This window comes from Pelophylax lessonae (assembly GCF_965119305.1).
Source record: "Pelophylax lessonae genome assembly, chromosome: 1".
Taxonomy (NCBI): Eukaryota; Metazoa; Chordata; class Amphibia; order Anura; family Ranidae; genus Pelophylax; species Pelophylax lessonae.
Window position 1 is genome coordinate 597,651,120 of NC_138768.1, and position 23,861 is coordinate 597,674,980.

The window sequence follows — 23,861 nt, forward strand, 5'->3', positions numbered from 1 at the left end:
ATGACAACCATGACGTAAGGTGTGCAGGCATGCCAGACTCGCCAGGTTAACCTTCCTTGATGTATTAATATACTATACTAAATCCACTGACAGGAACACACTACTTCACTATCAGAGTGCCCATCCGACAGGAGTCAGCACCAGGGGATGAGGAGGGGCTTCCACCAATGAAATCGCTGCCCACAGGGCTCCACTGTCATGGCCACCGCTATTTCCAATGGCAAACCACAGCAAAATGGCCGCCGGACTACACAAAAATGGCCACTGTGTACAGAAACACACAAGCTACAATAAAAAAAATGGCAGCCCCAGGCCTCAAGGACAGATGCAGGCAGGACAGGGGCCCTGGCAGGAGCCCCCACCAGTTACAAACCCCCCCCCCCCGCACAATCGATCATCTGGTCACTGGCGGCGAACGCCCTGGCCGCTAGCGCCCTCCCCCGACCCCAGGAGGTAGACCAGACCACCCAAACATCCCCAGCATATGTGGAGGGGGGTAGGATGGGGGACACTGGAAAGGGGGGGTACCCGACGGGAAGGAGGGAAACCCGAGGGGTTCGACCGTCCCAAGGAGGGGCCCATGTCCACCCCAAACCCCTCCAGGGGGAGACAGCTACTTACCATACCAGCAACCAGGCGGCCCCCGCTCCAGACAGAACCCCTCTCCATCGAATTGGGGGGCAGTCGGCCAGGAGGAACACTGCGACTCGGGCCGAGACCCAGTCGTATGCAACTTCCCAAGGCGTTTAATTCGCAGGCCAGCCCCTGTCCAGTGGGGCCATGTCGCGGCTGACCTAGCGCGGAGTTGGCTCGCTGTCCAGACTGGGGTGACCACTTGATCTAGATAATCCAGCCCAATGGCCAGTCCTGCAGTTAATTGTAGATCTCACAGGAAAAATCCAGGAGGAACATTTTCTATCTAAAAAGAAAAAAATTTGCTAGGACCAAAGATCCTAGCAGGGAACTAGGTCCTTACTCCTGACAGGATAGGGGGCAATATAACCCAATGGTTAAGAATGTCAGGAGCTGTGTCCATCAATGAACGAAAGAGAAATATGGGTCTCACATCTTTAAGAAAAAGGAAGAAAATTTGTATAGTTTAACATACAATATATAGTTCTATATATGCAAGTTTTATTTGCAGTAAAAATTGTGCCATATCTGAGCAATGAAGGAAATATAAATTAGTTGTGTTGATACTTAACAGCCTTATGCAACTGTAGCGAGAGGGGGGGTAGGGGAAGAGCTGAGGGTTAATATTAAAACAAGCTGTGTTGATTTACAATTTATTTGCAAGGTTCTTGCTAGACAAGGGATAATATGATTTCATACAAAATATTCCCCAAAATGGGATCATTTCCTCCACAGTGTTATCCTTATTGGTGTGCATCTGGATAATCGTTACAGAATACAGACCTTTCCTACAAGCTACAAGAAGTGCACCATTTCCACAGCAAAGTAAAGCTCCAGCCTAGGCTGTGAAGAAGTACAGGTTCTTTAGGCTGTTTAATAGCGGTCAGCTTTGGAAACAGCAACTCTTCATCATGTGAAAAGTCCATAAAATCATAATTCGCTTGTTCAGGAGTTTTCCACAACTTGCCGCAGTTCTTCAAACAAAGGACCAAGCTCCTTCTCTAAGCTGAGTATTAAACCTTAGAAGAGAAAATTAAACAATTAGATTTAACATAAGCAGGGACCTACAGTGCAACCTCAGATATAGACAACCGGAACCTCCAAGCATTCACCTGCAAAAATCTTTGTTACACAGTGAATACAAGGTAAAAAAAAAAATCTTACGGCTTTCTGCCCACAGCCTTAGTCATAGCTATGACTTTTTTACCTTGTATTCACCCTGTAGCAAATAAAGATTTTTGAATGTGAATGCTTCGAGTTGCCAGCTGTCAATTTCTGCTATTGCTTCAGCCTGGGTGTATGGAAGACACTTACAGCTTATGCACCGAGACCTCTCGTCCCTTGGGAATCCGGATACGCATTGCTCTTTTACTGAACAGCTACAGTACAAGCTGCTTGAGCTTTGGCACCCATACTGCTCACTACAATACCACTTCACTAACTGACCAACAGTGTCTGCTACAAGAGATGTGACTGGTGCGAGCTGTCATAATGTAAAGTACATACAGTATACATCCAACTGGGTTTGGTTTTTGCTTGCTTATGCACCAGAGCTTTAGCTGACGGCATTAGTGGGTGACTTGGAAAGTTTATAAAGTATCTCACAAAAGTGAGTACACCCCTCAAATTTTTGTAAATATTTTATTATATCTTTTCATGTGACAACACTGAAGAAATTACACTTTGCTACAATGTAGAGAGTGTACAGCTTGTATAAGTTTACAGTGTACAGTGTCTCAAAATAACAACACAGCCATTAATGTCTAAACCACTGGCAACAAAGTGAGTAATCCCCTAAGTGACAATGTCCAATTTGGGCCCAAACTGTCAATATTTGGTGTGGCCACCAATATTTTCCAGCACTGCCTTAACACTCTTGGGCATGGAGTTCACCAGAGCTTCACAGGTTGCCACTGGAGTCCTCTTCCACTCCTCCAAGATGACATTGCGGAGCTGGTGGATGTTAGAGACCTTGCGCTCCTCCACCTTCCGTTTGAGGATGCCCCATAGATGCTCAATAGGGTTTAGGTCTGGAGACATGCTTGGCCAGTCCATCACCTTTACCCTCAGCTTCTTTAGCAAGGCAGTGGTTGTCTTGGAGGTGTGTTTTGGGTCGTTATGTTGGAACACTGCCATGCGGCCCAGTCTACGAAGGGAGGGGATCATTCTCTGTTTCAGTATGTCACGGTACATGTTGGCATTCATGGTTCCCTCAATGAACTGTAGCTCCCCAGTGCCAGCAGCCCCAGACCATGACACTCCCACCACCATGCTTGACTGTAGGCAAGACACACTTGCCTTTGTACTCTTCACCTGGTTGCTGCCACACACGCTTGACACCATCTGAACCAAATAAGTTTATATGTTCTCATCAGACCACAGGACATGGCCAAAGTAATCCATGTCCTTAAGTCTCTTGTCTTAGCAAATGATTTGTGGGCTTTTTTTGTGCATCATCTTTAGAAGAGGCTCCCTTCTGAGACGACAGCCATACAGACCAATTTGATGCAGTGTGCGGCGTATGGTCTGAGCACTGACAGGTTGACCCCCACCCCTTCAACCTCTGCAGCAATGCTGGCAGCACTCATAAGTCTATTTCCCAAAGACAACCTCTGGATATGATGCGGAGTATGTGCGCTCAACTTCTTTGGTCGACCATGGCGAGGCCTGTTCTGAGTGGAACCTGTCCTGTTAAACCTCGGTATGGTCTTGGCCACCGTGCTGCAGCTCAGTTTCAGGGTCTTGCCAATCTTATATAGCCTAGGCCATCTTTATGTAGAGCAACAATTTTTTTTTTTTTTTTCAGATCCTCAGAGAGTTCTTTGCCATGAGGTACCATGTTTAATAACTTTCAGTGACCAGAATGAGAGAGTGAGAGCGATAATACCAAATTTAAAACACCTGCTCCCCATTCACACCTGAGACCTAACACTAACAAGTCACATGACACTGGGGAGGGAAAATGGCTAATTGGACATTGCCACTTGGGGGTGTACTCACTTTTGTTGCCAGCGGTTTAGACATTAATGGCTGTGTGTTGAGTTGTTTTGAGGGGACAGCAAAATTACACTGTTATACAAGCTATACACTCACTACTTTATATTGTAGCAAAGTGTAATTTCTTCAGTGTTGTCACATGAAAATAGATAATAAAACATTTACAAAAATGCGAGGGGTGTACTCACTTTTGTGAGATATTGTACCTTCCTTGCTAATGCCTGTGTGACTGAAAGAAGGCTGCACAAAAAAACAATAGTACTGGCAAGACATAGTTTGCAGATGCAATTTGAGGACAGATGCTCACTTTCTGATACATTGGCATACTAGATAGCAACACCAAAAAGATCTGAGAAAGAATATTAAAAATGAGATGTATATAAAAACATACCTGTGTTGGCATTGCTGCTGGCTATGAAGCTGACAACCAGTGGCAGTCTGTTGAACTGCACTACCTGTAATACAAAGAAATTATTTAAGACACTGCCAAGTCATGATTCTATAGCTTATTTAAAATAAATATATAGGTTGCTGCTGGTGACTGCTCCTGCAAAAGCTTGCGGTCTGCCTGTCATGCTAACCCAGTGGTCTCAGTACTTTGAGTCAAAGACGTGGATCAATTACACAAGCACAATACTTTGACTTCAAGGAAGTCAGCAGTGCACGCCTCCCATTTTTCTATTGGTGTGCAAATTTTCTTTAACAGTCTGAAGAAATAATTAATGTACAAAAAAACAAAAAAAAATAAAAAATCAAGCTCCTAATAATAAACTCCAGTAAAAAGCCAAACTACATAATTGAAACACATATGCAGTATGTAAAACACTTGTCATCCGTATGCCAACCAGAGCATCTGCAGTTCTTTACCCCCTACCACACAATACAGATGACCTTGAAGAGGAACTTCACTCTAACTATATATATTATATATATATATATATATATTTATCCTTTGCTTATCTGATCCTGGGTTATCCCCAACTCCAAAACATACCCACCCAGCAGATCCAGCGTTGTCCTGCTGAAATCCGCTTCTCCACTGCCACATTCCTTTGTGACATCGGGAGGAAGCTGTTCCTTCTAGGTTTAGGCAGGCACCTCCCAATGATGCATCCCCAGGACCGCCCCTCTTTTAAAGAGGGGGGCGGTCCTGGGGGTTGCATCCCTTCTCCTTCAAAGAGTGGGTGTCTATACCTCCTGGGATACAGTACGTGATGTTTACATCCCAGGAGGCTTCAGAAGTACAGTTCATCCTTTTCACCAAGAACAGAATGGAGAAGGGGGGCCTGGCTGAAAAACGAACAATACAAAAAGAAGATAAACAGCAAAATAAAAAGGCTACGCACAGCACAGTGATGTTGTCACTGATACTTTTGCAAAGGCATTTTGTCCTAGCAGAGTGAATTTAAAATCCTTTGCAGCTATTTAGGACTATTTTTAAAAATATAGTTTTTGTGTTCGGAGTTCAGCTTAATCAAGGAGCCATCTTGCTTGTGGATTAGAAGGAGTAATAGAACATTTATGAAGTCATCTCTTGTAAGCATATTCACAATGTTACACTCTGCAAAGCAACAGAGCCCAAACTGCTTGACCCTCCCTCTCCAAGTCCTTTCAGGCTACAAAAAGCAAATCTAAAATCCAGATTTTATTTTATTTATCTATTTATTTTAGCTGCATTTTAAAACGTATGTCCTTTCTTTGTCCCCGTGAGTATTTTCCAGTCAGAGTTTCTGTGCATTGTAATACACAAAACTATTCCAGTATCCAAGACTCGGGGTCTTTGTATATATATAAAAAAAAAAAATAAATAATTCACTGTATAGTAACACATATGTGCAGCGGCAAAAGGGTGGGTTTTAACACCCTCCCGCTGCACATATGCGTCACTGGGCGGCCAGTGATTCTGTGCTGAGAGCGCCCTTACTGCGTTGCTCCTAGCATGGAGACCTAGCCGACAAAAACAGCTCTTAGTCCTAATGACTGCTAGCTTGGGAAACCGACTCCCTATCATGAGACCACCATGACAGCCAATCACAGTAGTCACATGATCATCTATCCTTCCTGCCCCACGGAATGTACAGACCCTATTAAAGGGTTGCTGAGACTAGGTGGGAAGGGGTTAAGCGTTTGCATAGGCACAACACATTGTCGTATTTTTTCTAATAAGATTATCTACTATGATCATGAAAAACAGTTACATTCCTAGAATGCCGGGATTGCTAACTGTCACATTTGCTTAAGTCCTCAACCAAACTGTCAAACCATCAAATGGCTGGTGTCATACTGATAACATGTGCAGCACCATGGCAGGTGCAGATCAAACTGAAGCACCTTTCTTGGCTCTAAAAGATAGGAGGGTTTAATTCCGCTTTAAGCCTGTCAGCAGATCGGCCTCTACAAATTCGGCAGTGCCTAAAAATGAGGAACTGAGAATGTGCTGAGCAGGGTGAGATAGAATATTACTGGATTTTAAACAGTACAGACACTTATTTTTAATGTTTTACATAGCTAAATCTGCAAAAGGGGCCAGCAAGAAGTAATCTAGCAGTAGTGGATTTTCTGACTAAAGTTTCACTTTAAGACATTCGCCCAGCAAATTGTTTATAGATAGATCCCCTTTAATAATTGTAATGATTGTATATCTAGACTGGATATTATTTGATCTCCTTGAAGTTCAGCTTTAAACAGATCTGTAAGGCTTTTACTATGGACCGTAAAATATTGCTAAAGAATCAGTATCTACTAGAAAAGCGAATCCTTGCTTCTGAAGCTTTCATTTCGTTTTCATGTAGCAGTTGCTACCTCTTTTCTGCTTTGGCAGCACACAAAATATGCGTTTTTGGATTTTGTTTCTGGTGACACCCGCAGGTAAAAGCTGGCACTACATCCATTTATAGAGATATAAGGATAGCACATAGGAGTACAGGTATTACTTGAACTGAACAAGGGTTAGAAAAAAAAAAAAAAAGTCTTCAAAATCTATTACACAATAATCTCTCACCCTGAATGTCCCATTAACTAGGATTTCAGCTTGGAAAGTGAAGATGTTGCTATGGTTTACCATCCTTCGATAATGCGTACTAGAGATAGAATTGCTGTACATATCCCCCCAAATAAATCATACATTTTATCAGTACCAGTATTGCACTGGAAAAGAAGTGGGTCACAAAATACATCTCTGTTGACCCCCTTATAATCACACTACATGTGTTCTCTCACAACCCCTTGCTCCTCTGCAGCCAGCTAGAATACCTAGCATTTAGGAGTATGTCAAAGCATGTGACCTGCTCCTCCAGGCCTAGAAGCCAATTACTAGACCTGAGCACTGTGATATTATCAGGTGAGTGACATTACCACTCCCCCGTGTCACTGACCAAGCCAATTTCAGTGCCTGCTGTGGCGGAGCAAGGAAATGCATGTAAGGCAGCACTGTGGTTTAGTAGTTTTTGCAGTACTGGGCTCCTCAAATCCTGGTCAGGACATTATCTGCATGGAGTTTGCATGGGTTTGCTCCAATTTCCTCCCACACTTCAAAGACATTCTGGTAGTTTAAATGTCCAAATTGGCCCTAGTATATACAGAGCCATCTTTAATATTGATTGGACCCTGGGCAAAAAATTTCTTGGGCCCTCCAAAATCCACTTATTACCCAATTGCAGGCAGTGCAGGCTTAAGGGCAGCTGCTTTGGGCCCCACAACAATGACTGGGCCCAGGGCAGCTGTCCCTTTTGCCCTGTGTTAAAGATGGCTCTAAGTATGTATATAGATAGGGACCTTAGACTGTAAGCTCCTTGAGGGCAGGTACTGATGTGAATGTACATTATGTAAAGTGCCAGGTAAATTGACAGTGCTATATAAATACCTTTATTATTAAACAAATGGCACATGTAAAGGTCACTGTATGCCCAAAATGGTGCCAAATACTAAGTGAATGAATTCACATTCATTGGTTCCTATCACCAGAGGTGTGCTGCAAATATTTTTCTCAATTATTATACAACTTTACTTGAAGTTATGGCTACAACATCACATACCTGATATGTGTTATAATAGCAGATGATACTCTTGTTTTTTGAGAGTCCCAGCTTACTTCCCTGGTCAGTAGCCAGCGCAAATGTAGACAGAAAACTAGGCCTCAAGGCATACTCAGGAGCGTTTTCATTTGCAACTATTTTGAATTGAACAGAAAGTATTTATTGTAAACATTTTTCTTTTTTGTACACATTAAAAAAAATCAGCATTTAAAATCCCAGAACATTATATATATATTTCTGAAAGCAGAGGACCTGTAGAATAAAAAGATAGTTGTTGCAATTTTTATGTTGCACAATATTTGCGAAACTGATTATTAAATGCACATTTTCAGGAAAAAAACATGATAAAATTTTAGTGCAAAACACACACAATATAAATACCCATTTTTTTGGTACAATATAAAAGATGTGGTTGTGTTGAGTGAATAGATACCAAACATGCCAAGTCCTAAAAATTGTATGCCCCGGGTAGATGGCATTCTTGTAGGTAGTTCTCCCTTGAAGTTTTTTTTTTTTTGGGTCACTATACCATTTTGCAGTACACACGTGGGGTGCCTCTTCCGAGGCACAGTTTGCTCCCTTTAGGGGTGTCTTGGGTGGGGGCTCCCTACGGTGTTGGGGGCTATCCCCTGCACTTACTGGATGGTGACCACCTTTTGTTCTCTTTTAGCACGTAGGTTTGTCTACTTTTCTCATGACTTAACCCTAGATGTTTTAATAGCATTGAGGGCTGGGTATCCACCTGCTACAGTTGACCTCCACTTTTCAACTATTATTTGTTGTAAAATAGCCTTCACTATTGTACCACTTCCATTGTTATTGGTCTTTGTTACTCTCTAATAAAAATCTATTGAAATAAAAAAAATTGTATGCCCCGTGATATATTGCAAGAAACTATGGCCAAAAAATAGGATAGGCAACACTTTAAATGTCTGTACAGCTCATCAGTTTAAAGTTAAACGGAGCTGTAGTGCTAGAATTATAGCTCTTACAATGCGCCACCTGCACCGTGAGAGTAATCAGTAGCTATATAGCTGCCAGATCACTTTCACTTTACAGCTGGATGGGGAAAACTAGCACAAGCTGCTGGCTACCAATGCAGATAGCGGCTTGTGCCTAACCCTACACTCTGTGGACATATGTAGTACATCCAAAGAGCTGAACTGGTCAAAGCGGTTTCCAATTCATGATATTTTGCAGTATGCTAGAGACTAGGCATGTTATGCTTCAGATTAAATGTTACTTTTTGTAGATAGGCCATGGTTTATGCTTGTTGAAAAAAGAAAATAATGACCACCAGACACGTCTACAGCGGTAACTTCCTAATGGAAACTAAGCTATAAAATGAGCAGCTAGTGTTTGTTAAAGCAAAGAAAAACCCTCCTATTCTTTACAGCCATGGAAGCTGCCATTTCAAGCTGGCCGTACATTTATCAAAATTCATCCAGTTCAGCAGGGACCATCCGAATTGCGATCCATGTATGGGCACCCTGTTTGTGACTACTGTTGCCATGCATATTAAATATACCACAGGGGAATTGGAGATATCATGAGGATCTGATCAAACCACATGAGTCTTAGCATTGTATAATAGGATACTACTTGCAGGCCTATCCAACTCTGTAACAGAGTCCATTGATTCTGGTAAAAGCCCATTCAGTTGTTGGCGATGGCCCACGTGGTGAATATGGAACACCTATCACACAGTGGTGTATGCATCTTTTGATTGGGACTTTTGTTCTCATCTTACATATTCAAAGTGGACTTGCATCATTATTTTTTGCACTTTATTGGTGTGTTTTGCATCAAGTTATTATAAGTGCGGAAGAATTTTGTTGATTTATTATTACTGGAGAGTGCAAAATCTGATGCAGCTCTGCATAGAAACCAATCAGCTTCCAGGTTTTATTTTCAAAGCGTAATTGAACAAGCTGAAGTTAGAAGTTGATTGGTTTCCATGCACCATATTTTTCACTCTCTAGTTTTACTAAAATCAACCCCATAGTATTCTAACAGTATACACTAGCCAACAGTTGCAGATGTTGATGGACAAACTTTTTCAGCATGTCCCTTTGACAGAAGTCAATCAAACAATCAACTACTGTTCAGCAGGGACGACACACTTTTGGCGCTTTTCCACTGCATGGTACCACAAGGTACGTGTTTGAACGGTTCGGTACAGCTGCGCTTTTCTACTACATGGTACGGTTCGGTAAGGCTCGCTTAAACAGTACCACCTCGGTTGAGGTTCCAAGCGGGCCGTACCGATACCATATCCCACAATCCTTCACATGCAGCCTTGATTGTTTGTCACTACTAGCCACTGATTGGTCAGAGAATCGTTGTAATCCCACCCACTTACTATTTTAGTGGAAAAGCAAACCGAGCCGAGTAGAGCCTACTATATAGGCCCTATATAATGCTGAAATGTGCCGATTCGTACCACGTAGTGGAAAAGCAAAACTTTGCTGAGCTGGGCCAAGCAGTGCTGAGTGGAGCCGAGCCAGTACTCGCAGTAGAAAAGCGCCAATTGATCAACATTTGGCCGGTCCCTGCTGAACTGGTTACATTTCAGTCAGTGTATGGCCAGCTTTAGGCTGCATTCACAGCTCTGCATTTTAGTTTGAGGAGTTAAAAAAGCCTATTTGCTGCTTCTCTAGTGTGGTTTCCAGCAACACGTCTTTTTTTAAAAAGGATGAAAGCTTCTGCATGCAAAAGGCATCTAAAATACACCATACCACAACTGCACAATGTGAATGCAACTTTCATCCAGAATGGTTGGCTGTTACCGTTAAATTATTTGAGAAAATGTTTTTTTTTTTTTTTTTTTTTTTTTTTTTTTAGTATTCATACATTGATTTTAATGTATTCATACACTGAAGATGTTCTTTCCTGTGGTATACATGTCCCCTCTCACCTTTAAGAACAGGAACACCATCTCTGTCAGAAACCACAATAGCATGAAGTCCTTCCACACTGTAAAACCAAATAATTAGAATGAATGTTTGCTGGATAATGTGTTCATTAAATGTCACAATAAAAAAAATGGAAAATAATTGCTAAATAAATACTTCACCATGAAATGTGTCTTATTTACTTATTTACAGTATGTCCTCTGATTTTAAAGCAGATTTAAAGCCAATTCAGTATAGCTTTATTCATGTACATACCTTTTTTCCCTGTTTTAAATGTGTCATATGATCCAGCTTGTCAGAGGAATTACTTTTCTTTATTTGTACTCACTATATTTGCTCTTAGTAATGGAAACCCAGTGCAGGTAGTTTTGACACAGGGATCATGCTACTGACCAGTGAAAAATCTGCAACTCCCTTCCTTAACCTTCTTAGCGGTATTCCCGAGCGTGGCTCGGGGTTAAATTTCAGAGCCAAAAGCGGTAACCCCGAGCCACACTCGGGGTACCGCCAGAAGCATCGTTGGATCCTGTAAGCAGGGTTACTTACCTTGTCACCGGATCCAGCGATGTGTGCCGGTGGTGTGCGGCGGGGGATCTTCCTCCCGATCCTCTCTGTGCCCCGGCTTCCGTCTCCTGCGACGTGACGTTCGCAGGGGGGTGGAACCGGCGGCAAATTCAAATGTAAAAAACACACCAAACACACTGGTACTATTCAAAATAAAAAAAAAAAAATCATATTAGTTTGCCCCCCGGTGCCCTTTCCTGAAGTTTTACTGTACTTATATATATATATATATATACATATATACGTAATTCTTGTGAATGAGCAGCCCAAACCAACTGTATATACACACACACATATATATATATATATAACACACATACACATATATACATACACACACACATATATATATATATATATATATATATATATTGTATACAGTTGGTTTGGGCAGCTCATTCACAAGAATTACATGCAAAATAATGATACCGCTTTCAGCACCTAAAATCCAAAGGAATCATACCGCCAGGGAGGTTAAGAGCTTCCCTCAATTGGCAAATACATTTTAAATGTGTTTCGTTTGCATTTAGGTTTGAGAAATTTCTGAGTTAAAACATAAAATAAAGAAAAAGTGGGGCTTTAAGAAGGCCAAAGTGGAAGGGATGATCACAATTAAAGCACAATATTTTGTAAAAAAGACATTTATTTAATCAAAAACATAAAAAATACTTTACAAATATGTAATAAAAAACATATGTAGAGATATGCTCAATGTGGGAGCGCTGATACATGTGTACATGTATCAGACTTTCCCTTGTGAGTGCCTCCAAACAGTATGAAGAGGTTGGAAGCCTTTCTGAAGGGTTCAATGATCTTCCCATAATGTAGGATGCACCTCCTGGCATCCAGTGCAGCGAAAAGCCTCTTCTTCCTGGTTGGAAGGGTTCTGGCAAAAAGATGGTAATACCACCTCTTGTGACCAGGGCCGATCCTAGGGTAACAGACGCCTGGGTGCAGAAATATTTATGGCGCCCCCCCCCCCCTGCCGTGTGCCTGGGGGCCCCGACAGCTCTGCCGGCTTCCCTGTCCCTGCAGCGGCTGTGGGTACACAGGAGCATCTGTCAGGATGGAGCGTAGTGAAAGGGGCCAGTAAATATGTCATTTACAGGCCCCTTCCTTTAGTGAATGAATGGACATAGTGTGCGATCGGTACTGATCGCTCCTGTGTCTACTGATAACTAAGTATAGTAAACTGTGTTTACTATGCTTCAGTTTATGAATGAACAGGAGCCTCTGTCTCCTGTTCGTTCTTCTACAGTGCAGCTAAGGCTACAAAAAATGGAATTGAAGAATGGGTCCTCAAATCCTTCCTCTATCTCAAAGGTGAGATATCAGGGGTCTGTTTAGACCCCTGATATCTCACCAAAGGACCCCCCCCCCCCCTTCCTTAACAGAGTTGTAAAAAAAAAAAAAAAAACTATTTTAAAATGTAAAAAATATATTGTTAAAAAAATATTATTTTTAAGAAATTGTACAAAAATAATTTTCAAAAATGATGAAAAAAAATTTACAAAATGTAAGGTCTTGTTCAAACTGGTTCTCTGACCATAAAGTGTGAATGAGGTTTGCTGGAGCCACCTGTTACTCTATGAGGATGCAATGGCTGTATACTGTAAATACAGCCACAGTTCCTAAATTCTCAGGTGTGAAGGTGAGAGGCCCCGAATGCATACTGTCTGTGCTTAGGGCCTTCTACCTGCACCCACACACCTATCAAATTATGACCTGCAGGTGTGTTCGTACTGTTGCTGCGTCCCCATAGGGTAACATAGCCGGCCTGGACACAGCAATAGCCACTAATTCACACTGTATAGGCCACAACACCTATGTGAATGAGCATGAGGAGAACATGGGATGGAAGAGATGAGACTGGAAGAGGAGGAGGACATGTGATGGAGAAGTAGGACATGGGAGGGAGGAGATGGGACTGGAAGAGGAGGAGGACATGTGATGGAGAAAGAGGACATGGGATGGAGAAGTAGGACATGGGAGGGAGGAGATGGGACTGGAAGAGGAGGAGGACATATGATGGAGAAAGAGGACATGGGAGGGAGGAGATGGAGGATATATAAAAGGTGTAAGAATTTTAAAATAAAAGTGGGTGCACTGAAGGATTCCCCACAGGGAGGGCCGTGGGGAATGTTGGTGGTCAGGCCTGGGTCAGCTGGGTCAGCTGTGTAAAGGACCCCATCATTTCTGATGGCTGCCCTGACAGGAAGCCGGTTATCCATGGCAGAGAAGTACTCAGCCCCACTTTTTTAAATCTATAGGGGAAAATCTTGAAAGTCAATTCTGGTCAATTTCAAGGCTAATAGGAAAGGAATTGTCAAACAAAGGACATGATGGAGAGCCAGTCACTGCCACAGAGGACATTAAAAAAAATACCATACAAAGAGAAGAGGGTCCTTTTTATGTGACTGTGGTATGTTTCACTTTTAAAAGAGACATGCTGCCTTGGCACTGAGAATGAGTGACCAAGCTCTGCTGTGCCCTGAAAACTATTAGGGACAAGCGGGAGTAAACAATATAGGAGTATATTTATAGGCTTGCACAGGGGGTGTGCCAGGTGTGCCTAACCCTAACCACTGTGTGCTGTGCCAATTGCCTCTATTGCCTGGCCTCCCCCCCCCCCCCCGTATCACGCTCCCAGAAAATTGGTCAGTCCCTGATGAAGCAGCAGAATTTCAACGTATCAGATTCTATGGCCAGCTTGAAGAGGATACTACAATAACTGATGGAGTCAGTGACGGAGGGGATCCGGCTGCAGCAGCTAGCGCTGATCTCACATCCACATGGGGGGAGGAGAGCTCACCTATCCTGGTCCCTAGCTCCGGGGGGATCCTCCGCTCGGTCCCGGGATCTCACTGCGGGATCACACCGGAACTGCCGCACTCTCCTTGGCAATGGAGAAAAGTGCAGCAGTGTGCCGACGGAAATTACCTCGCGTCGCCGCTAGATGGCAGTGAAGAGGCGGCAACAGCTAAGCAGGCAGAGTCTGCGTGTGGCAGTCACGGTGTACAGAGGCTCCGTAGTGAGAGACTCCCGCGACTTGCGGGAGATTTTTAGGGTTATGTGCGCCCCCCCTCACGCGGTGCCTGGGCGCGGGGCACCCTCCGAACCCGCCTAGGATCGGCCCTGCTTGTGACCAATGAAATGCTGATGCAACTTCAGGGAGGAACAGAGAATCTGTTTTGAGTACCAGTTTGTAGCTCACTAACACGTCTGGCCAATGTGATGGCAACCAGTATTGCTACCTTAAGTGTGAGGTGTTTAGGAATGCTTCTGTGAGTGGTTTGAAAAGGTCTCTGGTGAGGGCCTTGAGCACCAATGAGAGATCCCAGGGATGGGATGGGTTCTCCCGATGGATTTGAAAAGTCGTTTGACTAATGGATTATTGTTGATCGGCAAGTCTAGAATGGTACTTATGCTATGCAGACTTCCATTTATGGACTGCATTTTTATGTATATATATATATATATATATATATATATATATATATATATATATATATATATATATATATATATATATACACACACATACATATACACACACACACACACACATACATACATATATACATACATACATACAAACACACCCCACACTTTGCCGTAAATCTTCCTGGTTACTGGCTCCCTATTTTGTAGTAGGGTCTCTACCACCTTGACAGAGTCCCTTGTCTAGCAGCATGCGCCGTTCAGAATCCATGCTGACAGTTTCAAGGTTTGGATTTGTGGTTGATATGCTCTTGATTATGATAGTAGATCACTGGCTCGGTAGGATCCAAGGGTCTTCTTCCACCCTCTTTTTCAGTGGCGTAAACCATCACCCTGTGGCCAGTAAGGTGCCAGGAGAATCACTCTTAATCCCTCTAGCTGAATCTTCCTGATTGTCCTGGGAATGAGTTGAAATGGTCTAACTGCGTAGGCGAGTTTGAATCGCCATGGGAACCCCAGGGTGTCTATCCCTAAAATGAGTCATTTTCTCTTTTCAAGGAGAAATAATTTGGTACTTTTTTGTTCTTCGCTGTGGCAAACAGGTCCACTTCTGGGGAACCCCCATCTCGGAGTCAGTGTAGTGAAGGATAAAATGGTCTCTTTATTCTTGAATACAAGTCGAACATAACATGAGAGCTGAGCCACAGCAGTTAACGCGTTTCACGATTCAAGATCGCTTACTCATAACTGAAGATACACCTCTACTAACTTTGCTTAAATAATCCAAATAACAGGTGAACATAATCAATCAATTGGTAGCTTTTAACCTGTTCGATCATTTTTCAACGATACAGCAGAAAATCAGTCAGTATGTAACCACATATCAACCGATCACACAAACAAATACTAAATCCTAAAATCAAAAACAAAACAGGACACAAAAAAAAACGTATACAGAAGCAAAGAAGCACTAACATGGGTATAACATGTGTTCTCACTTGATAATGAAACAAAAAGTTTATATTGTATCTTAAAAAATCAGCATCAGAGGTATCTCATTGTTAAAAGGTATCAGTCAGGAGAAGGGTACAAAAGAATTTCCAAGGCATTAGATATACCATGAAACATTGTGTAGACAGTCATAATCAAGTGGAGAAAATATGGCACAACAGTGACATTACCAAGAACTGGACGTCCCTCCAAAATTGATGGAAAGACGAGAAGAAAATTGGTCAGGGAGGCTCCCAAGAGGCCTACAGCAACATTAAAGGAGCTACAGGAATATCTGGAAAATACTGGCTGTGTGGTACATGTGACAACAATCTCACGTATTCCTTATAAGTCTGGGCTATAGGGTAGAATGGCAAGACGGATACCCTTTCTTACCAAGAAAAACATCCAAGCCTGGTTAAACTTCGCAAAACACATCTGAAGTCCCCAAAAGCATGTGGTAAAATGTGTTATGGTCTGATGAAACCAAGGTTGAACTTTTTGGCCAGAATTCCAAAAATTAAGTTTGGTGCAAAAACAACACTGCAGATTACCAAAAGAACACCATACCCACAGTGAAGCATGATGGTGGCAGCATCATGCTTTGGGGCTGTTTATCTTCCGCTGGAACAGGGGCCTTAGTCAAGGTAGAGGGAATTATGAACAGTTCCAAATACCAGTCAATATTGGCACAAAACCTTCAGGCTTCTGTTAGAAAACTGAACATGAAGAGGAACTTCATCTTTCAGCATAAGAACGACCCAGAGCATACATCCAAATCAACAAAGGAATGGCTTCACCAGAAGATTAAAGTTTTAGAATGGCCCAGCCAGAGCCCAGACCTGAATCCGATTTGAAATCTATGGGGTGATCTGAAGAGGGCTGTGCACAGGAGATGCCCTCATAATCTGACAGATTTGGAGTGTTTTTGCAAATAAGAGTGGGCAAATACTGCCAAGTCAAGATGTGCCATGCTGATGAGAGTCATACCCAAAAAGACTGAGTGCTGTAATAAAATCAAAAGGTGCTTCAACTAAGCATTCGTTTAAAGGGTGTGCACACTTAGCCCCCTTTCACACTGGGGCGACCCGTCAGGCGACCTGGTCGCCTGACAGGTCGCCTGGCATAGAGAAGCTGTGGACCCGTTCTAATAGGAGCGACACAAGTCGTTCCGACTTAGAAAAAGGGTCCGAAGCTTCTTTGGGGCGACCTGGAGCGACCTGCATTGACTTCAACCATATTATGGTTGTGTTGTATTCTCCGTGTTGTGAGAGACACAGGACTCTGATCTGGAACAACGGTTGTTTATTCAGGACTCACTGTACAGCATTACAGGACAGCTCTGCATATCAATACATCTCTACATGTGTCTAAAGATGGCCACTCTGCCCCTTGACCCTTGTCATCACTCCTGGGTGGAGCCAGCCTTAAAGTGACAGTACATGTGAAACCCTTCAGGTATAACAGGTTGTTTATTTTAAATTCCCTCCACGTAAAAGTTTTCAGTTTGTTGTTCCACTGAGTTGTACAGTTTATCACATTGGAAGGTAGAAAAAAATTCTAAAACGATTTATCTTTGTCTCATTTTTCTTCATCACAGAAACCTGACATTTTAACAGAGGTGTGTAGACTTTTTATATCCAATGTATAATTGCATGCTAAAGCACACTTTTTTTTTTTTTTTTTAATGGGAGAACATAATTCTACTTTAATATTGCAAGCCTATAGCTGGGCATCGAAGGAGAACCCAAGGGAAGACTGAAATAGGCCACAAAAAAGCATGTACAGCTGTCAGTATATAAACAAACTGCCTTACCTTGGAAGCTTTTTATAGAGGAATCTTCTTAAATCCTATTTGAGAACACAAAACAAAAAAACAAAAAAGAATTATAGAACTGCCATTCTCATTATCAAGTGCAAAGTTACTCCACATCTGACAATGGAATAATTACACAAAACAGCTTTGTATCATTATAAACATATTGTATAATTGTTATCACCACACACAACCATAGACTGCTGCAGGCAAACTTTACGCATAGCTCACAGTGGAAAATTCAAAAAGCCACACAAATGTGAGCACACAGGTTAGAGAAGTATTAAACCCAAACACAAATTAAAATACTTTGCAGCTTACAAATCCTTAAATGTGATGGCTGCATTTGTTTTCTTTTTGTCCCTTTAATTTTCACCTGGTGATCTGGCCAGTAACACACTTCCTGTCTTAAAGTAGAACTATACACACATTTTATTTTTCTTCATTTTGGATAAACTAAAGGGAGGGTTATAACTGATGTCAGATTTTTTTTCGCCATCGTCTTATTGCAGAGATTTCCCTTCACTTCCTGTCCCATTGCCAAACAGGAAGTGAGAGGAAATCCCTGCAAATCAAGGGAACCTCGAGTCACCAGAACCAGTGTCCCCATTGGAAGATTTCCCCTTTATTACTTTTCTGGGGACAACCCACACTTTGGGATTTTCTTTTACTTTCATTTTCAATGATAATGGTACAGAAAGGGTGAATCTCCCTAATAGGGGCACAGACAGCAATAATAACTGACAAACATTCCAATCCCTCTACGTTCTATCCGAAACTAAAAAAAAGTGTTTTGGCTTTAGTTATACTTTGACCACTTCTGGACCGCTTACGTTATATTTACTGCGGCAGGGTGGCTCATACAGGCAAAACGACGTAGATCCTACGTCGCTCGCCTAGGAGGAGCTAGGGGGTGAGAGCTCCCCGGCGGCAGCATGCTCCCGCCCCCAATCATCAGCGGGGAAGCCGATGCGGATGTCAGGCGGCAATCAGAGATTGGTTCCGCGCTGAGAGGAGGATGGTCAGCATCAGCCGACCGTCCTTCTCCCTGAAATGATGACAGAGCTGAGCTCATGTGATCCTTCTGTATAGGACCACATGTCTCTGTGGTCATCTCAGAAGCCACGGCCCCCCCCCCCCCCCCCACAGTTAAAATCACTCCCCTAGGCTCACATTTAACCCCTTGATCACCTATACTGTTAACCCCTTCCCTGCCAGTGTCATTATTACAGTAACAGTGCATATTTTTAGCACTGATTACTGTAGTAATGTCACTGGTACCCCCAAAAAGTGTCAAAAATGTCAGTTAGGGGTCTGATCTGTCCACCGCAATGTCCAAGTCCCGCACAAAAAAAAAAAAAAAAAAAAAAAAAAAAAAATCGCAGATCATCGCAATTACTAGTAAAAAATAAATAAATAAAAAAAAAGGACAATAAAAAATGACATATCTTTCCCATAGTTAGTAGACGTAATAACTTTTGCGCAAACCAATCAAAATACGCTTATTGCGATTTTTTTACCAAAAATATGTAGCAGAAAACAAATTGGCCTGAAATGTTAAAAAATGTTGATTTTTAAATATTTTTTGGGGAATGTTACATAGCAGAATGTGAAAAATATTGTTTTTTTTTTCAATATTGTCGCTATTTCGTTTGGGTTTCGTTATAGGACATAAATTTCGTTTGGGTACAGCGTCGCACGACCGCGCAATTGTCCGTTAAATTAACGCAGTGCCGAATCGCAAAATAGGGCCTGGTCATTATGGGGGCAAATCCTTCTGGTCTTAAAGTGGTTAAGCTGACCATACATTATTCATTTTTTTTTTTTGTTCAGCTGGCTGGAGGATTTCTCCATCTACACACAAGGTGGATGCAGGAATTCTCCCCACTCTGTCATTGTATTCTGACAGCGGGACTCCCCTGGTTTCAAAACTGTGCCGATTGGCTGAATGCGTTGATTGAAGCAAAATATTCCAACAAGCTGGTTCATAGTTGATATGTCAGCTTCTCTTAAAAACAGGAATGGCTATACATCTATTGAGGAGCAATGGAGTCACTCTAAAGCCCCGTACACACGTACTGATCGTCGGCCGAACGATCGGCCGTCTTTTGTCCAGGGCTGTTGTGTCTGTTGAAAAGTGCAAAAGACTGCACACGAATTTTGTCGGCCAACAACAGCCGACTGCAGAAGTGATGTCATGTGATGGTTAACTTTCCTTGTCTTTTTTCTTTTCTGAGCATGCCCAGTCTTGCTAATCTGCTGTCTGTCGGCCGAATTCTGTACTGACAGCCGAACAATCGGCCGTTCTGGTGTTGGCCAACAAAAATTTTAATGCCTGCACGACAGATTCTGTTCGGCCCGAAAATGCGCTGTCGGCTGTCGGAAGCATCATACTAACAAGCCTACAATCGGCCGATCGGTCGTCGGCCGAATATTTACGGCCGACAATCGGTACGTGTGTACGGGGCTTTAGACAACAGCACTGCCTTGAGAGAGGATTGTTATATGGACTAGTAGATTATATGGACTTTACTTAAATGACTAACACCAGCAGTTTTTAAGCAGTTACAGAAACCATGTTTTTCCCCTTTGGGATAAAAAGATTTTAACTCATTTAATATGACAATAGTAAGCACCCTCAACACTTAAAAGTGGTTGTAAACCTCTGAAATGAAAAGTGAACAAAGCATATCCTTCTACAGTGTGCGCCTGCCTCAATCCAAAGCACTTAGTGCGATTTCTAACTTTTCTCTCATTTCCTTCTGTTTTCTGCATGAGTCATTTCTGATTATTTATTCAGGCAGCACTGAGCCTGGCAGACAGCAGAGAAACGTTTTCAGGATGGGGGACATGTGCAGCTCTAGCAGTAAATAAGAGGCCAGGAGGAGAATGCGAAAGGGAGTGTATACAGTATCTCACAAAAGTGAGTACACCCCTCACATATTTGTAAATATTTTATTATATATTTTTAGGTGAAAACCCTGAAGAAATGACACTTTGCTACAATGTAAAGTAATGAGTGTACAGCTTGTATAACAGTGTCAATTTGCTGTTCCCTCAAAATAACTCAACACACAGCCATTAACTGGTTGCCGACCGCCGCACGACTATTTACTGCGGCGCTCAGCCCCGGCCAGGCAGAGTGACGTAGATCCACGTCACTTGCCTGTCACTTCCTTGTGAGCCAATAGTGGGCGAGCGCGCGCGCCCGCCCGCCGCAGCTCGTTTACAGGGAAGTCAGTGCATGTGACCGGCGGACCCGATGTCCGCCGGTCACTCGCCGATCGTCGGTGCAGAGGGAAAAAGTCAGGCGGCTGATGTAAACAAGCCGCCTGTCATTCTCCCCTGTGTAGAAACAGTGATCATACGGTTCTACTATGTTGATGACTGTTCCTACACTAGTAGCCACAGCCAATCACAGTAAAACGCACGCCCCTAGGGACACACTTAACCCCTCCCTCCCCAATAAAGTTAACCCCTTCCCTGCCAGTGTCATTTTACAGTAACAGTGCATATGTATAGCACTGATTACTGCAGTAGTGTCACTGGTAACCCCAAAAGTGTCAAAAATGTCAGTCAAGGGTCCGATCTGTCTGCCGCAATGTCGCAGTACCGCAAAAAAAAAAAAAACACAGATCGCCGCCATTACGCGTTAAAAAAAAAAAAAACACCAAAAATGACAGAAATCTTTCCCTTAGTTAGTAAACGCAATAACTTTTGCGCAAACCAATCAAAATACGCTTTTTGCAATTTTTTTTACCAAACATAGGTAGCAGAAAACAAATTGGCCAAAAATGTTAAAAAATTTTGATTTTTACATTTTTTGGGGGGGGGGGGGGGGGGATTTCATATAAATGAATGTGAAAAATATTGTTATTTTTGCAAAATTTACGCTCTTTTTTTGTTTATAGCGCAAAAAGTAAAAATCGCACAGGTGATCAAATACCACCAAAAGAAAGCTCTGTTTGTGGGAAAAAAAAAGAGGTCAAATTAGTTTAGGTATAGCATCGCATGACCGCGCAATTGTCCGTTAAAGTCACGCAGTAAAAAAAAAAACCCCTGGTCAGGAAGGGGGTAAAATGTTCCGGGGCTTAAGTGGTTAATGTCTAAACCGCTGGCAACAAAAGTGAGTACACCCCTAAGTTAAAATATCCAGACTGGGCTTAAAGTGTAAATATTTTTGTGGCCACCATTATTTTCCAGCACTGCCTCAACCCTCTTGAGCATGGAGTTCACCAGAGCTTCACAGGTTGCCACTGGAATCCTCTTCCACTCCTCCATGACGACATCACGGAGATGTAAAAATGCCCAATTTAGACCCAGTATTTCAATATTTGGGTTATGTTGGAATACTGCCCTGCGGCCCAGTCTGGGAAGAGGAGGGGGGGGGGGGGGGGGATTATACTCTGCTTCAGTATGTCACAGTACATGTTGGCATTCATAGTTCCCTCAATGAACTGTAGCTCCCCAGTGCCGGCAGCACTTATGCAGCCCCAGACCATGACACTCCCACCACCATGCTTGACTGTAGACAAGACACACTTGTCTTTGTACTCCTCACCTGGTTGCCGCCACACACGTTTGACTCCATCTGAACCAAATAAGTTTATCTTGGTCTCATCAGACCACAGGACATGGTTCCAGTAATCAATGTCCTCAATCTGTTTGTCTTCAGCAAACTGTTTGCGGGCTTTCTTGTGCATAATCTTTAGAAAAGGCTTCCTTCTGGGACAACAGCCATGCTGACCAATTTGATGCAGTTTTCGGCGTATGGTCTGAGCACTGACAGGCTGACCCCCCACCCCTTCAACCTCTGCAGCAATGTTGGCAGCACTCATACGTCTAAAAGACAACCTCTGGATATGACGCTGAGCACGTGCACTCAACCTTTTTGGTCGACCATGGTGAGGCCTGTTCTGAGTGGAATCTGTCCTGTTAAACCGCTGTATGGTCTTGGCCACCGTGCTGCAGCTCAGTTTCAGGGTCTTAGCAATCTTCTTATAGCCTAGGCCATTTTTATGTAGAGCAACAATTGTTTTTTCAGATCCTCAGAGAGTTTGCCATGAGGTGCCATGTTGAACATTCAGTGACCAGTATGAGAGAGTGAGAGTGATAACACCAAATTTAAAACACCTGCTCCCCATTCACATCTGAGACCTTGTAACACTAACGACTCACATGACACCGGGGAAGGAAAATGGCTAATTGGGCCCAAATTGGACATTTTCACTTAGGGGTGTACTCACTTTTGTTGCCAGCGTTTTAGACATTAATGGCTGTGTGTTGAGTTATTTTGAAGGGAAAGCAAATTTACACTAATAAACTAGCTATACACTCACTACTTCACACGGCATTTCTTCAGTGTTGTCACATGAAAAGAAATAATAAATTATTTACAAAAATGCGACAGGTGTACTCACTTTGTGAGATACTGTATCTTAAAGTAGAAGTTCACCTTTTAGAAAAAAAAATAAAATAAATGCCCCTTTTTTTTCTGAAGAAAAAAAAAATTCAATCTTTTTTCTAAGGGGCCGGCAAAGCATTGCATGGGTGCAATCTTAGGCTTCTGCAGACTCTCGGAATAGCTGTCTGCACATACCTCATGAAGAACAGGAAGATCAATGGATTACCAGAGCACTCACCAGCGCCCTTTCAGCTCATTGAGAATTACAAGCCATGGGCCGCAAAGGCTGAAAGTACTTATAGGCATTCATTCACAGGAAACTGAATGAATGATGCAGTCAGGTGGGCAGAGCCCTGCATGGCTGCACTGTACTAAAACTGACAGCGGGTGTCAGGAAAAGATCCCCTACCCACTGTCACAGGGAAGAGAAAGTGGGGAGGCTGCAGATGATGGAACATGTAACCTGTTCCAAAGGTGAAACTATCATTGGCCACCTCCACACAACATCCCAGGTCATGGCACAAAAGTTTAGCCCACTCGGTCAGAGTTTGTGACACCAGGGCAATGGTGAAGACCGGCCTAAGCGCCGAACCCACAACAGTGAACATATTGCGGGCCACAGCCTCTGCCTTTCTGTTAGCCAAATCCCTAAAGGCTGGGGATTCCTCAACCAGGATCATGGTCGAATGATTTAACCTGGAAACCAGGGGGTCCCCCACCAGTGGAACAGTCCACTTTTTAAGGAGGGTCTTTTTAAAGGGGTACTTCATTGCAAAGCGTTTAGGAACCTACAAAGGGACATTTAGGACGTTCCCACTATTTTGCGACAAATAGGAGGGAAAAGGAAACGCCTTCAACATTCTAAATGGCTTGTGAGTGCCAAAAGGGAACCGGGGCCTCCACCACAGCTTCAGCTGCGTCCACCAATTTTAAAGATTCACACACAGACACAATCAGTGCGTCCACCAGCATCTTTTTTATTCACAGCTACAGGAGTGGAGGAATCATCCTCTCTATCCTGAGAAAAGCTGCTGGGCCTGCATCCCTTTTGACGTGTTCCTATTGGG

At 42.9% G+C, this 23,861-nt stretch overlaps 1 protein-coding gene across 1 annotated transcript; it reads right to left on the bottom strand.

The window, feature by feature from the left end:
* Nucleotides 1–1,272: 1,272 nt before the first annotated feature.
* Nucleotides 1,273–23,474, bottom strand: LAMTOR3 (late endosomal/lysosomal adaptor, MAPK and MTOR activator 3; the record flags this gene model as incomplete). Its single annotated transcript, XM_082243536.1, has 6 exons — nt 1,273–1,652; nt 4,022–4,085; nt 7,665–7,798; nt 10,582–10,640; nt 17,391–17,425; nt 23,391–23,474. 6 exons carry the CDS (start codon nt 23,472–23,474, stop codon nt 1,579–1,581), a joined length of 450 nt encoding a protein of 149 aa, XP_082099662.1. The 3' UTR covers nt 1,273–1,578.
* Nucleotides 23,475–23,861: the final 387 nt, after the last annotated feature.